Source organism: Nansenia antarctica (assembly GCF_963989245.1).
Source record: "Nansenia antarctica genome assembly, chromosome: 3".
Classification (NCBI taxonomy): Eukaryota; Metazoa; Chordata; class Actinopteri; order Argentiniformes; family Microstomatidae; genus Nansenia; species Nansenia antarctica.
Genome location: NC_137688.1, coordinates 29086721 through 29103373, shown reverse-complemented (window position 1 = coordinate 29103373; position 16653 = coordinate 29086721). Strand labels below are relative to the sequence as shown.

The window sequence follows — 16653 nt, the reverse complement described above, 5'->3', positions numbered from 1 at the left end:
GTAAACAAGCTTTGCGTGTGACAATACCTCACAGTACAACCTATGGAACATACATTTACCTCACAGTACAACCTATGGAACATACATTTACCACACAGTACAACCTATGGAACATACATTTTTGATGTTCGGCTTTATGAGATGAACGGCAATCAGTGGCCAAGAAAACATTTCTGTCACATTTTAATTGGAATGCAACATGAAAAATGGTACGTTTCTCAGCTATGGATTCTCCCATCCATCACCAACTTTACAGAAAGTCAACTTTTTGTGGGAGAAACTTTCCCTGATTTGGCATTCAGGAGCAGAGAAAAAGCCATTACTACACATCCATCCATAGCCAGCCTCCATATGCCAGAGGGGTTTGTCTCATTACAAGGTGAGATGTATTCAAATTCAGGGGGGTGAATGGATAGAAAGGTATCCCTGGTTAGATCACCTGTTCTCTGACTGGCTGGCTGGCTGACTGGCTGGATTGCTTGCTTTGCTATGGTAAGAGCCTCAGAGTTTGCTGTGTCACATGCCTATAAGTAATGACAGGCAACTAAATTACCCAGACTCCTTTTCCTGGGCCTGGGGCTAGCAGTGACTGATGGGAGGACATGACAGCCTTGGAGGGGTGTGACTCCAGAACGACATAAATCAATAGCAGGTCTCTGCCACGGGATCCAGGCTGGAGAGAAGAGTTGACTGGGGCATTATTCCACTGGATTACTTGGGGCGCTGGTGTGCGGGGGCATCAAATAAATCAGTCAGTGGTTTAGCTACCGTTGGGGGAAGACGTTTGACTCTTCGCTTGGTATTTTAATCATCTTAAGAGGGAGACGTGAATGTACAATCACGACTCTGAGCTGTATCAGTGCTCTGCTCAAGCAATCAACTGAGTGAGGTTCTGTCTTGACAAGGAAGAATCAAATGATCCTGCGGTCAGTCGATCATTTCAGCTGATATTGGACATTTCTAATGTTTATTATTTTTATTTATTTATTACATATTGGTATCACTTATCAAACAATAACCAGACAGCTAAATACATGGTCATTCATCCTTGTTCTTACTTTTGATACAGTATAAAGATATTTACCAGTGACAGTCACATGTTTGCCAGTACACCATCAGACATTGTAATGTGATATAACTGTTGGAGTGAATCCGTTGTGTGTGCAGTATATCTGACATGATAAATGCACTGCCTGCAACCTACTGTAGTCACAACATGGTTGACTGAATTTGTCAAACCATTTGTTTACCCTGATAGCCATAATCAAACAGCATAATCCATTAATGATGCATATAATCTACAATCAGGGAAGGTTTGATGAATGGGAAAATGTATTCATCATACGAAAATATGCAGAGACAGACCCTATGGCCTTTCATAAGCTTCCCTAGTGGGAGAGCACTGGATGTGTTGGAAGACAAATAGCTATGGGCCTAGCATGAATCTACATAAAACCTGACTCCAGGGATGAGTCGTGTACATTGTATGCTGAACATCCGAGTAAAGAATTCTGCTCTAATCAAAATCTAGCGCTGCAGAGCCCTCACGGTCTGACCTGCAGGATTTGCTGAATGAGCTCTCCCTCTTTCCCTCTCTCCCTCTCTCTTTCTATCTCTCTCTCCCTCTCGCCCTCTTTCTCTCCCTCTCTCTCTCTGTCCCTCTCTCTCTCTCCCTCTCTCTTTCTCTCTCTCTCTCCCTCTCTCCCTCTTTCTCTCCCTCTCTCCCTCCCTCTCTCTCTCTGTCCCTCTCTCTCTCTCCCTTTCTTCCTCTCTCCCTTTCGCCTTCCAAACTGACATTTTCATGTGATAAGGCTAAAGCAAAGCAGCTTGGCTCAGTGGATTAGAAGTAAGGTGATAGTTCTTTGTTTCAGCTTGGATTGGACTGCTGATTTCAAACTCGTTTAAAAGTTGTGCAAGGAGTCAATAACAATCATGACAAGAAAATAAGGCTCAAGTATTCCATTGAGTATATTGAATCCACAGCTAGGGGATAAGCACATTTTATTTCCCCAGTCGTTCTTTACCAAGAGAGTAGATCAGGTGAAATAAATGGCACCAATCTAGAGGCAGTCATCCATCTGTTCAGCAGTGTGTCTGTGTCAGGTGACTATAACACAATCATACAAAGGTGCGCAGGCAGGCACACACACACACACACACACACACATACACACACACACACACACACACACACACACACACACGCGTGCAGGCAGGCAGGCGCGCACACACACACACACACACACACACACACACACACACACACACACACACACACACACACACACACACACACACACACACACATTTTCCCAAAGAGCTTACCATCTAAAATAATCCACATTTCAACAGATAAATAACAAGTAGTGATGCAATGTAGCCTTTCTACCCCTTCATTCTAAATGACTAGTTAATATGCAACTTTGAAGCCAAAAATCAGACATGTTGCTAATCATTCTTGTCAATCGTAGCAGACAATATCTTGTTCAAAATAAGGTCAAGTAGTAATTGATGTCTTTAGACTAGACTGTCTTTAGACTAGAACTAAATGGTGTAGTCCATTGCATTAGTCACCCATTGTAATCACGACAATAGGACAATCACCGATCTTCTCCATGTGAGAATCAAATATACATAGTGTATATCATTATACTCTAATATACATACTGTATATCATTATAGTCTAACAATCAAGCAAACAAAAGATAAAAAGCTTGCTTTTACTGAAAGGTAATATTTCTTGTATTATATTCAAATTGTCCTCTCTAAAACAACAATTAGAGAACACATTAGAGAAGAACAATTTCCATGTCAACATAAAGTGAAAAAGCTTGAAAAATTGCTGACATTTCGACAATTGTGCTTGACTAATTGCTCTATTGCCAGCTGTTCAACAACAACAACAAGAACAATAACAACAACAACAACAATCTCCCTAAAAGTTAATTGACAATAAGCCTATTAACTGATAATCCACATATCATACAATGACAATCAACTCTTAAATCCATTCTAAGCGTACAAATTCAATGTGACTTTTTCGTATTTTTTCCATTCTTAATGACTTTAATCGGAAACGGAAGTGACTTTCATAATCCATGATGAAAAGAAAGAAAGTACCTTTCTTGTGAGAAGCTTCTGATTTGGTGCCTTGTGGGTCTAATGAAAAAGAGATCAGGATTAAACACATCACATTCTAACACCAAGTATTGATGTTGTTTTTCTCATTGCGGAAAACAACAATAAGAACACACTTTTATTTGTATTTTTTATTATTACATATTTTTTTAAACATGGCTACAAGTTATGCAAATATCACACTTGCCAACACTTCAGACTGGTAAGTGTGTGGCAGCGGACGTAGAGGCCGACATACTGAAGGCAGAGCGGGAAGGAGGGATGCACGAGGTTGTCAACAACGCTATAGCGGGCAGGAGAGGAGAGGCGATGCATAGAGATGAGAGGAGGGGAGGGGGTGCAATGCAGATCTCTTCACGGGAGGCAGAGGTGGGTTAGCAAAATGCACTAAGAGATGCAATAGATCGGAGAAGGGGGAAAATGCAAAGACCACATGTCAAACTGGCTTCGCTTAGACAGGTTTGCATCATTTGGCCTTAAATGCTCTTTTCTTATTTGGCAACTGAAATCCAGTAACTAATTCCATTGGAATGAACAGGATCGAAAATATTCTAAAATGGAATTGTTCTACCCCTTGTTGTTGGGCTGCAGAGTTGTGCAATACAAAACAAATGGAACCTTCCTTTCTGGACCAAGTGAGACATTAGAATGTATAGCACACTCGGATTTGAAAGACTTGGAGACTGAGGTTAAAAAAAATGAACATTATTTTACACTAACTGTAGTTAGTCCAATCATTGCGTTAATTACCTTACCAAATGACATTACCATAAGTTGCTCTAAACATGGGTAACCGTGGGTAACTGTGCGTCATTCCAAACTTTTTTGGCTTCTGACCAATTGGACACAACAAGCAAGGGTATGATCACCGTCCAAGACATGCTGCAATGTCATTTTTTTGCTTCTTCGGCGTATAGTAAATAGTGATCACGCTTTACTTTTATATGTTACTCTACATTTTACTACAGTGAATCTACAACAGGCGCAGGATGTCAGGTGGTTAACCAGACATACTAGTCATGTATGAACACATCTGAACACAAACATGAAGCATTTTAGAGCAAACACATTTAGTAAAAATGGATTTTCAACAAAAAACACATTCCCAGACGACATTCGTTGCGGATATAAAATACTCCAATCCTAATTATTTTTTCTCTTGTCAACGGTGAGAACATAGAATATTATTCAATGAAACATTGTGAACACAGACGTGTGTTGATAAATATCCTATTTTTCCTACCGGAGGCCCATTGAATTTGTAAAACAGGCGGCTGCATTTCTATACCTGACAACTGCCATTGTGAGGGATGGGGACTAGACTGAGCGGCAGTCTTTGTGGGATATTGCAATCTATCAGTGTCACCAGAAAAGGAAATCGTTCTTAAGATAGATGGAAAGTATTCGCCATGACCATGAACTGTTGTAGACAGGTGACTTAAACTCTATAATCTGGCCAGATCCATGTGAAGGCAATTTTTCCTTCTTTTTGAACACACCGCTATCCCTCTTTGTCATTCTAAGCTGCAGCTTATCCTTTGTGCTCGGTCTGAAAAAACACATCCCAACATTAAACCACTGCTTTGATTGTTTTCTTTGTTGAAGGCTACGTTCTCGTAAAGGCTAATTACCACCAGTGCGAAAATCTATTCTCCTTGTGTTGCACAGAGGTACATCAAATAAAAGGCTTTGTTCAATATACAGTACAGAAAAGAGAATGTACAATAAATAGCTTTAAATATAAATGTACATTCAGGCCCAACCTCCTAACATTCAGGCACCATTTCACAAAAGGGCGATCCCAAAATGCAACAGTTAAATATGTCTACTATGAACAATAAAAACATTCGCTTTGGGTCAGAATTAGTGTGTCACAGTCACTCTTAATAGAGTCTACTTTTTTCACTTCCATTGCTAGAAATCAAATGACCCACCACACATGGAACTGAAAATACCCTTTAAACATAGTCATATTATGTTTCAGTGACATGAGAGATGTAGTAATCAAATGCCCTTGCATCCTCTTGTTGATTATTACTGAGCCTTCTGGGTATTTGTATCAAGATGCTTCATAGCAATAGCAAGAACAGACTACTAATAATACAGTTCATAACAATACATTTGAATACTATTTTGTTAAAAGAGGTTGGTTTGGCTTTGTGTAGAAGCAGATATGTCCATGTTATGTATTGCAGCGACCACTGACTGTACGCTGTGTCCTCCTGTCCTCCTTGGCTCACTTCTACAGTATGTTATCCATTAAATATTCTGCGATGTCCTTTCAACTCTGCTTCTGCTAGATTTTGAGACATGATCAATATTTTTGTCATAATTCAAGAGGAGGTCACCTCTGCAACGATATTAACATTCTACTCTAACATTCTCTATTCTATTCTCGTGCAATACAGCAAAGCACACATTTCTTGACACCCCAAAAAATCAAAAAGGGATCCAGTAAGTCTACTCTGTAATTTATGGGGAAGTAACCCAGTTAATTGTTGGTGTTTATCACTCTGTACATGAAAATAAAGCATTGTACCGTTCCACATTGTTGGATTTCCTATAGTCAGCAAATCAGTCCAGTTGGTTCACCATTGACATTTGTATATGAACAATGCTACCCCAGCACCCCCCACCCCCCATTGCCCCCCCCCCCATTACAGTATTCCCATTAATCCTATTAAAGTCTCATTAAACAAGTGCTGATAACACCAAATGAGCATCAAGCTCCACCAGCTAATAATATGTCATCTCTACAGGTTCAGACAGCGATGAGGAAGGAGATGCGGAGAGAGGTAATAAGAAACATACAGGAGGACATCCAGGAGGTAGAAGCAGAACAGTAAATATACCGCAGCAGACTGTATATTTACCCATGTACACTTGTCTCGAGAAAACTCATTCAGAAGCAAAGTGACATAGTCATTCTAAAGCTGTTACACTGATCATCACTGTTAATGCGGTGTGGCAGGGGCTCTGAGAGGGGAGTTTGTGGAGAGAGGGACTGAGGGGACTGAGGCATCGGGAAAGAAAGCGACCCAGGGTGACGATATTTTGGTGGAATCTGTGCAACCTCATGGTTGTCGACCCCGCTGCACCTCACTGTGACTGATGAGGAGGGACAAGGTTAAAGCGGAGACTGGAGTCTACAGCTGCGCTCTGCGCCATTCATCACTGCGGGCCTCGTAGATTAGAGGAGCCCTACCTAGCGGTCCCCGCTAACTGAGGAACTACCACCACCTGCTCTTCAAGCTCTGTGACCACCAATGGGGAGGGGGGGGGGGGAATTCCAATTTGTTTCACATATCATTTTGATCTGTAAACAAGCTTTGCATACAAAGGAGGCATGGAGTGAGGGTGCGGGAGGGGGTGGGGGGGAATAATCTGACTACCTTAACCTTCACCATTGTTGGGGGATGAGCGTTAGAGAGAGGGCGTAAAATGAATTAAGAGGAGAAGATCTCATGGATCTCATACTTGGGATGTCCCAAATGTGTCAGGATATTTCCCCTTCCGTTCCAATAGGAAAGCTGCTAAGTCAGTGTGAAGGGTTTCCCACAGCGAGCCCCAGTCATGATCAGTGTAATTTCCTCTCATGCCGGCACATTCGTAGCTTCAGGCAATTCTCATCTTTTTTTCCTCCCCCTGTTTTTTTCACTGTTGCTGTGCCACCAAATTAGCAGGGTTGGTGGTAATTTGATGAGGTGTGTATCCCCAGCAAGAGCTCGGGAAAGAATCTTGCTCCAGTTCTGACATTCCACTGTGTTTAGCTTATAAGCAACTAAGCAACCCTCCATTATTTCTAAGTGCTGACTGAAAACATTTTTTGGACAGTGTGCACTTTCAAAAGTTTATTAAGAAATGGCCTGTCAGGCTGCTTATTTCATGGATGTGATTAATGTCCTTCGCTGGCAAAGGACAAAAAAAATGTTGGAAGCCGACAGCAACAGCATGGTGTTGACCTGACAGGCATGACAAACCCGAATTTCAGATTGGCCCCTCCCATGACAATAGGTCGCCACACACTAGCCATACAATTAACATAATTACATTACGTTATTAAGTTGGATTCATCTCTTGAATATGCATTAGAAATCTACATTAGGAAATTGTTGGTGTAAATGTACCATTAGTGTACTTTAAGCATTAAATGATTATTCAATGATTTAGGGATTTAATAATTTAAATAATTTAGTTTAGTATTAGTAAATATCACACCTATTTGCAGTTGCTTGAAGGATGGGAGTGTTGATTATTTAGTCTGTGCTGTTGGTCGCTACTGATCCTGTATCAAGCAGTTTCAGAGGTTACAGTTTCAGAGGTAGTTACACTGAACTGCACTTTTGATTTATGTTACAGTGCATTAGAATACACAATCATAGAGTAGATTCCTATATACACATAACTTTTATATGGGCATGGTGAAATCATAATGCTATAGTTCATATAAATATTAATTACAAAATAATCTAATGTAAGTCGATATATGTGTGCAATGAGAATAGTGAAGAGATACGTTGTATGAGTAGACGTGGTTCTGAGACTGAGATTATACTTAGGCAATAGTAAGTAAGTAAGTAAGTAAGTAAGTAAGTAAGTAAGTAAGTAAGTAAGTAAAGCTTTATTTATATAGCAGTAACTTCTTACACCTATAACTGCTGTAAAATATTATAGGCCAAACAAGTAGACATGGACAGAGTAGTCTCATAGTAGAGTTTGTTCAAATGTTGTTGAATACAAATCTAGTATCTTTGATGGGTAATCAGAGCCAGACGTTTATTGTGTGGCTGTTTGTGTGGGTCAAGTTAAGTTAGTAAATTCATGTCATTGTTGTCTTATATGGTATATCATTTGAGTTCATTATTGTGCCATGTCTTCCCAAATTAAGGGTTATTAATTATACACACTGTATATTTATACTATATATATTTTATATAATGATGTCATATAATTCATAATATGCCACCTGAACTAAGAGGTGCATGGATCATTACTGGTGAACATTTTGGAATTTGGGTCAAGTATGAAGAGTTCAACTACATTTTGGATTGCTCGTCTAAATAGTAAATAACTAAATATATATAAATATGTAAAGAATCTGGAGGGTTGCCTCAGTCCTCTAGAATTGTCTGACTAATGTATAATGTAATGTATAGCTCTATACTGCATTATTATTGTCTGACTAATGTATAGCTCTATACTGTATTATTGACAGGAAAGGAAAGCTCTGACACGTGTGTCTTTATGGGTGATCCATTTGGGGACAGGTCATTTGGGGACAGGTCACTATTGTCATGATCTTACCCTGTTGAGCAACACGCTCCAGGAGAAACTACTGTGACCACCAGACATACATTCAGGATATTCAGACGTATCAAGGGTTTTTTACAGGAATGTAGCCAACCTGCCCATGATAATTAATCATTCCAATAGAAGAATATCATGACAATATATCATGGTAGCTACATACATTCTGTAAATATGTGGAGGAATATATGGAGGATTACTGAGCAGCCTGATCCAACCTTAATAATAATATAATATTCAAGAATGGGAGAAATTACCTTGCTTCAAAACTGTACAGAGAGTGAACCGAGGAAATCAGTAAATTGAAAAGAAAAGTCATATATTCATATATTCCTTGTTAAAACATGTATACATCAATATATATATATAAAGTGAGAAAATGAAATGTTTTTTTCTTTACTTTCTTCATCACTCTTACTGAAATAGTTTTCCAGGTTATTGTTTGGCTACATTCCTGTGTTATCCAATTGTGTCTTGGTGGCAGCTCCTACCTTTAAAATTAGGCCGGATTCTTGCATCGTAACCCGAAACTTTGCCCATGAGTTTGTCCAAGAACTCGGAGGGAGGCATGGGGGAGGCAGCCTTCCTGGCGGCTGCTTCTTTAGATGCTGCCAGGCTGGGGAGAAGAGAGAACAATGTGAGAGGGACATTTGAAACATTTTTGTTGAAGAAATACAGACACATTTCTATAACTCTGCTTTCATCATCAACTTACAGTAACAACTACACAAAGAATTACAAATGTATGTATTTACAAATTAGATAATTTAGATAATTTTAGATAATTTAATAATTATAGTAATTATTACATTAAACTGTTATACCTGTTTGAAGGAAGCACAATTTTCAAATGTTTAAGAAATAAAGTCTAGTATAGTGAATTAACTATGGAACTAACAAATACAAATACTCTAAAGTGACGCAAACTAATGGAAATTACACTTTGGATAATCAATTATGCCAATGGTAGTTCAATATAATGATTTGTACCTTTGCACTTTGAAGTGAACTTTAAAAAAATGATTAAAATAAAAATCTATGATATTGATTATACACTGTGTCTTTGGTATTTCCAGATATAACACCTTCACCCAGTGCAACACACCCATGTATGTCAGACTCTTTCTACATGTGCCAGCTATAGAGCCTAACCTTTGAAAAACCTAAGAAATACATTAACAATTGTGTAAAACGTCAATATAATGTGGCCTATAACATACGCATTCATATAACTAGTTGCCCTTTCCAAAACAGTTGTGCAAAGTTGATTTAAAAAGTATCACAAAGGCACACCTAAAGTTTCAAAAAGGACAACTGAGACAGCACATGTGACAGTTACTTTTACATGTGTATCAGTTTCTTAGAAACTAAGGGTAATGTTGAAATACAAAAGTACCTTTGAAAAATACAATTATATGTAATTATAAGAGTTGAGGATAGAAAATAAACAAAGGCACGTTTTCTCTGTAAGCTCATTAGGTATTCCTCACCAATTACCCATATCAGTAATAAACATGGGATGCAAATGTCAGAGGGACAGAGAGGTAAATTAGGCGGGTTGCTGTCTGGTATTGCCCCCATACTGCTACCAGCCGGCCTGGGTCACTCTAACTGTCAGGTCATTGCCCAAGCTGTGCAGTCACATGAGCACCAACCCCAGAGGCTGCTGGGCTCAGCCAAGCACTGTCTCTAAACCCTGATGCCATGGAGCTTCATACAACTCCTGGATCTGAACGGAGCTGCTACCTATTTAGATTTCTTAGCAATTGCACTGCATCCTTTTGGAAATTCCCAAACACTCCCAATGGTAACTAAGAGTGTTGCAGAGGAGGCTTCCCATCAATAGGTGACTAGGGTTGGGCCAGTGGAAGGTATTACCGCTAGCATACGGTGTACAAGTTTACACCAGTATAATTCCCCACCATACCATCCATACTGTTGAATGAGGTGAGATCAGTGACCAGAGACACTGTGGAGGATGTTGAGCCTGCTGCAGCAGCCTGAGAGAGCGGGAGAACCACGTGAGGAGAGGGGAAGCTGGGTCTGCTCATTTGATGATGCTGTGTGTGCTGTTGGGCCGGGTGGCACAAAGAAATGTCCACTCAAGGATTTCTAAAGCCTTTATAAACCCTTTATAAGCTGGGCATAGATGCTTTGCAAATTATTCAGTAAAGTAAGTAAACTTATGTTATCACAGGCCATGGTCTGGTTACAGGGTACAGGTCTGGTTACAAGTCTGGTTACAGGGTACAGGTCTGGTTACAGGGTAAAGGTCTGGTTACAGGTCTGGTCACAGGGTACAGGTCTGGTTACAGGTCTGGTTACAGGGTACAGGTCTGGTTATAGGGTAAAGGTCTGGTTACAGGTCTGGTTACAGGTCTGGTTACAGGGTAAAGGTCTGGTTACAGGGTACAGGTCTGGTTACAGGGTACAGGTCTGGTTACAGGGTAAAGGTCTGGTTACAGGGTACAGGTCTGGTTACAGGTCTGGTTACAGGTCTGGTTACAGGGTACAGGTCTGGTTACAGGTCTGGTTACAGGTCTGGTTACAGGGTACAGGTCTGGTTATAGGGTAAAGGTCTGGTTACAGGTCTGGTTACAGGTCTGGTTACAGGGTACAGGTCTGGTTATAGGGTAAAGGTCTGGTTACAGGTCTGGTTACAGGTCTGGTTACAGGGTACAGGTCTGGTTACAGGTCTGGTTACAGGTCTGGTTACAGGGTACAGGTCTGGTTATAGGGTAAAGGTCTGGTTACAGGTCTGGTTACAGGTCTGGTTACAGGGTACAGGTCTGGTTACAGGTCTGGTTACAGGTCTGGTTACATGTCTGGTTACAGGTCTGGTTACAGGGTACAGGTCTGGTTACAGGTCTGGTTACAGGGTACAGGTCTGGTTACAGGTCTGGTTACAGGTCTGGTTACAGGTCTGGTTACATGTCTGGTTACAGGTCTGGTTACAGGGTACAGGTCTGGTTACAGGTCTGGTTACAGGGTACAGGTCTGGTTACAGGTCTGGTTACAGGGTAAAGGTCTGGTTACAGGTCTGGTTACAGGTCTGGTTACAGGGTAAAGGTCTGGTTACAGGTCTGGTTACAGGTCTGGTTACAGGTCTGGTTACAGGTCTGGTTACAGGTCTGGTTACAGGTCTGGTTACAGGGTAAAGGTCTGGTTAGAGGGTACAGGTCTGGTTACAGGGTACAGGTCTGGTTACAGGTCTGGTTACAGGTCTGGTGCTTTGTAAATGTGGTATAACCCTTAGCATAACATTTTCTAATAAAGATTTGTGAAACATAGACCTTGTGGTAAAAAAAAAAGAAGTGTTCATTTGTTTAAAGTGGGACCATGTCGACTGAGAGTTGTCAGTGATCTGATGCTGTAATCATTCCAGAGGCGTATCAGCCTTTCAACTCGATCGAAAGAGACTAGGCCACTGACAAGGTGATGAATCACAACATCTTTACCATCAACGGAGCCATAATGGTTCATTGACGGCGCGTTCGAATAAGCTATAATTTGATGTCAATCATCAATATGAATCAATACAAAGACAACATTTCTTGAAACTGTATTGTTTTTAACTTGCTTTTAATAGTAGAACATTAAGTCTATCAAAACGTATTATATAATAGCTACGTATACCAATTGCCCCACAATGCAGTAGGCCTAGATCTCACAGTATCTGGATCAGATAAACACAATGCCGGCTGGGAAGTTTGTTGGATCAAAAACTAAAAAGTTCATAATTTCTTTGGACATGCATAATACAGATTATACTATATCTAAAGCTTTGCACAATGTGTTTCAATTCAGTAGTAGACAAACACACTCAAACTGACAACACAATTAGATTAGTCATGGTGAGATTAGAGTATGTCCTCTACAAAGATAATTGTCTTTAGACGGGTAGCTTGGGACCATGCTGGGGGATGAATTATTTTGACAGTGTGAAATTTGGGGACACACTCTTCCGCCTTTCATCTTCCTGCTCTTGGTTTGATCATCTATGAACACGTGCCACAATCCCATTGAATCGCCCCATCAACAGAAGAATCCTCTAACAACATGGCCCCATCAACAGAGGAATCCTCTAACAACATGGCACCACAACCTTCTCGGATTTCCATCTGGCTTCTCCCAAGCGGCCTTGTTCTTGGGTTTTCATGATCAAAGTTAGATTTGCTTTAATTATTTCTGATCAATGCTGGCCATGGCAACACTGTGCAGACCCATGGCCAGTGCTGATGCTGCAGGAAAAAAGGCTGAGTCTCCTGCCAGAGAATAATATGCAAACAACACAGAGACCTGCATACTTTAATGTGAAGCTCCAATCATTAGCCGTAAGTGTACCTCATTATGTTCTTAGAGCCTCTGAAGACTGGAATCCTAATTGATCTCATCCTTGCATTTTGTAACACTCGAGAAACCAAAGCCTTCGCTGGCACCACATGCTATGTAGAGTACGAGGGCTTCTCTCCTTTCAAACAGTCTGCGATCCCAACTGACTGGTAATAAATGAGCGTCTGCAAAAAACTAATAACAAACCTGTGTAAATGACTGTGTAGAGTATTCATGTGGTGTAGAAGGCCACATTTAATTTAGAAAAAAAGTGATGCTTTATATCAAGTTGTGTGTAGTAATGATACTGCATAATTCCACGTGTAAGCTGTTGTATGATGTTGTTACATAGTAATTCAGTCATTGTTGGTAGTGATGTTGTTATAGAGTTGACATGTTTGGTGGAATAAATTGCCTACTGTTTCTTCTTCCACTTGTGTTAAGCATTAGATTCATTCTAAAGACCTTTAGTCCTCTTGGAAACTGCACTACTTACATCAGTTCTTGTCCTTGTGTAATGCATGCATGTAATTCTTGTCATTGTAATGAATAGAATGGAATGAAGAATGATATCAGACACACAGGTTTGATATCATTCCTCCTTCATCCCATTCCTCACTCCATTGCATGCATTACAATGAGCCTGTCATCCGATGTGCACCTCAACCTGCCTTCACTGATGGAAGCAGTGCAATTTCCTAGAGGAGCAGGTAAATAACACTTTCTAAGATTGCAGTACAACAGAGCTGCTATCAATTCATTTTCTCCATGACTGAGTAGAATGAGAGGTCATTGATAATAAGCTCTGTTATTTATAGTGCAATCTGTCTTTGCCTATGTTGATCAATACTGTATTATCATAGATCATGCTTTGGAAATGAACCTGCCTAAAATTGATGACTGTGGGGATCATGGAGAACTTCACTGAGCTGTTCAATTGCTTTTCATTAGAGGCAACTGGCAAATGTATCACATTTGTTTCATTTGTTATGATAAGACATATATGCACACTATTAATATCTGGGGCCTAGTTGACTCCAGTCACAAACACTGCTAACATGACTTACTTTACTTACAATCAATCTTACAATCTTGATTGAATTACCAAGGCATGATGACTAAACATAATGTATTAACATTTGGAAATAGATTTTAAGAACACATATTTCAAGTTATTTGATGAAACACATGCTGTGATATGTTTCAAGTGATACAACTGCTTCTCAAGGCCATATCAAGGTTATGTTTCATGAGCCAATGGACAAGGGATGCCAGAGAGAAAACAAAATGATCACTGAGTTATCATGAATCATAGCCTAACAGGAAATACATGTTCTAGTAGAATGCAGAATAGCATTGTATTTAATACAAAAAAATGTAAATTCAATACATTTTAGCCTAGAGAGGTGTGCATATTGGAAATGCACAAATTGATTAAACTATATTCAAATGAGGGATAGCACCTATGAATCAAATCACAGATATATCATTTGTTATGATTTAGTGTGACAAGATGGCTATAAAGCCCAAGGTAAAATTAATAAAACTACCGTAACTCCATTTTACAAGGTTGACAGAGCTTGCTTTATTACTGCACAATTGCGAGATACAGTACTAATTTTTGTATTTATATATTTAATTTAAATCAGTGAATATTCATTCTCGAGAGACTATACGTGACCACATTTGCCGCATACATATGCTCCAGATATGGTTTATGACTCCTGTCACTGGATTGGGGACACATGTTCATTTACACATTGCAATCCTTTGTGCTATGTTGCTTGAAATACTCCCTTTCCTACAACTGATTACCTGTTTAATGCCAATAAGTCCATCTTGTCAAACACTTTGAGTGTATGATTATCAAAAATAAGACTACAATGATAGGTTTCAAGTTTCAGTTGCAAGTTTCAAGTTGTATTGTTAGGTCACATTACACAAGTGTAAGAGAGTCAAATGCTTCGGCTTCGGTAATTGTTTGGAGTTTTTACATGTGGTCAAATCATGGCAGTCATCCAACAGGAAACAGGCAAAAACACATAAAACAAAACCCAACTTAAATAGGAAATTCGGAAATGTGCAATGTCTGTGAAAAGCGATGGTTCTAGATCATGTATATTCATCAGCTTCCCTGGCATTGACAGAGTAATCAATGGTTGGTAAAAAGTCTGCATTTGAAATGAGGTCTGGGGTCTAGGTTGAGACTGGAAAAGAGATATCAATTAAGAAGAACTGCAGAGTTCAGCAGAGGGAGCTGAGACGGCAATATCCTGATTCTAGTTCATTAACTAAACAGTGTGCCCAGAATGCAAAATAAACACTGCAAGTGGCAGATCCAACGCAAATAAGAACACAAACTAAATAATAGCGTTTTAATAATTCATTTGATCCAATGTGTGAATGTAATCTTGATAGGACATGCCATCCTATAAATGCACAGACAAGACAAAGGGCCTTGTTTAGTACAGTACAATGGGAGCAGCAAATGTGTACTGTATGAAAGGAATACCTGCAGCTTCCACTGCCAACATTCACATGGGGAATAGATATCATTGTTGACAAGGCCAAAGACAACAAGACAACAAGACACCTCCTGAACTAAAGTGTACTATGCAACAGTATGACTATCCTGTATATCATTAGAGGAACAAACGCTGCATGACTGCAGTCCGAGTTTGGTTCCTACCATACGAACACATTGGCAGCATTACAAAGACTTTCAGTACCAAAATATACCCATTTGCAAGTGTGGTGATCAAGGACAATATAATGATACCATAGTCCTACAGGCAGAAAACAAAAGCAGAAGTCATCATGTTGAATCTCTAGGCTAAATGCTGAAAAATCTATTTGACAATTACAATAGCATTTTCATATGAAACTCCCCTATTATGTGAGGGCACATACAATAGAAGCCAGAGTACAGTTCCCTGTTCTAGTAATAGGTGACTGACACACACTATTCAAACAATTGCTGAGAAGCATACCTCTTTAAACCTCTCACTATGAATACAGTAGTACAACTCAAATGCATGCGTTTTCATTAACGTGTGTGTGGTGTGTGTGTGTGTGTGTGTGTGTGTGTGTGTGTGTGTGTGTGTGTGTGTGTGTGTGTGTGTGTGTGTGTTCATTTACTTTACTTTGACATGCCTGTTGATAACAGAAATGTCTGATCATAAGAGACATCATTAGCAGGTAATGACCACTAGTGTTCGCTGTAAGGGCTCTCTAGCACGTCCGAATTCAACGCAGTCGGCGACTTGATGCAACTCACTATGTAAAGGAATTGCATCAAATAAAGGCAATGCAACTTATGCAACAATGCAACAACCTTGTGATTCAATCTGGCCAATATGCTGCTGCATTATTCCCATCCTTTTCAACTTTTGTTAGTGCGTATAAGAAACAATGGTGCATTTTGAAACCACCCATACAAAGAGAAAGCAATACAAATGATATTTAAAATCATCATGCACAGTAAAGTCAGATATAATGCTTACCTGAAAAAGACTATTGTTTCCCACAAATAGATCCCCAGAGCATTTATTCGGTACATTTTTGCCGGTTTCATTCGGGTTATCTACAGGATGGGGCTCCGATAGTAGAATTCCAAATCCTTGAATGGTTTCGGACCTCCAAGGTGAGCGATTCTTCTGTTGCTCGTTTCAGATTCCAGAGTCACAAGTAAACCAACAAGATTTTCATAACCGCCGAGGCCAGGAAATCATTTTCCTAAGACCGTCCGTTATTGATTTGTAGCCCCCAGATATTGAGTACTTTTCAGGACCGCGGACAGCGACAGAAGCGGCTTGCGGAATTTCACCCAGGTTCGTGTTGCTCTGAAGGTGCAGACCGAGGCTACTCGTTAGAACA

At 39.9% G+C, this 16653-nt stretch overlaps 1 protein-coding gene across 1 annotated transcript in view; it reads right to left on the bottom strand.

Moving 5' to 3' along the window:
• The window catches only part of glra1 (glycine receptor, alpha 1), a gene marked incomplete at both ends in the record, with an annotated part of 36735 nt that extends 20384 nt beyond the window's left edge, over nt 1-16351 (bottom strand). The window contains 3 exons of the mRNA XM_080526782.1: nt 3121-3159; nt 8937-9061; nt 16281-16351. Of these exons, the coding sequence (XP_080382908.1) occupies nt 3121-3159; nt 8937-9061; nt 16281-16351 (235 nt within the window). The remainder of the gene's footprint in view (nt 1-3120; nt 3160-8936; nt 9062-16280) is intronic.
• Between the last annotated feature and the right edge of the window lie 302 nt (nt 16352-16653).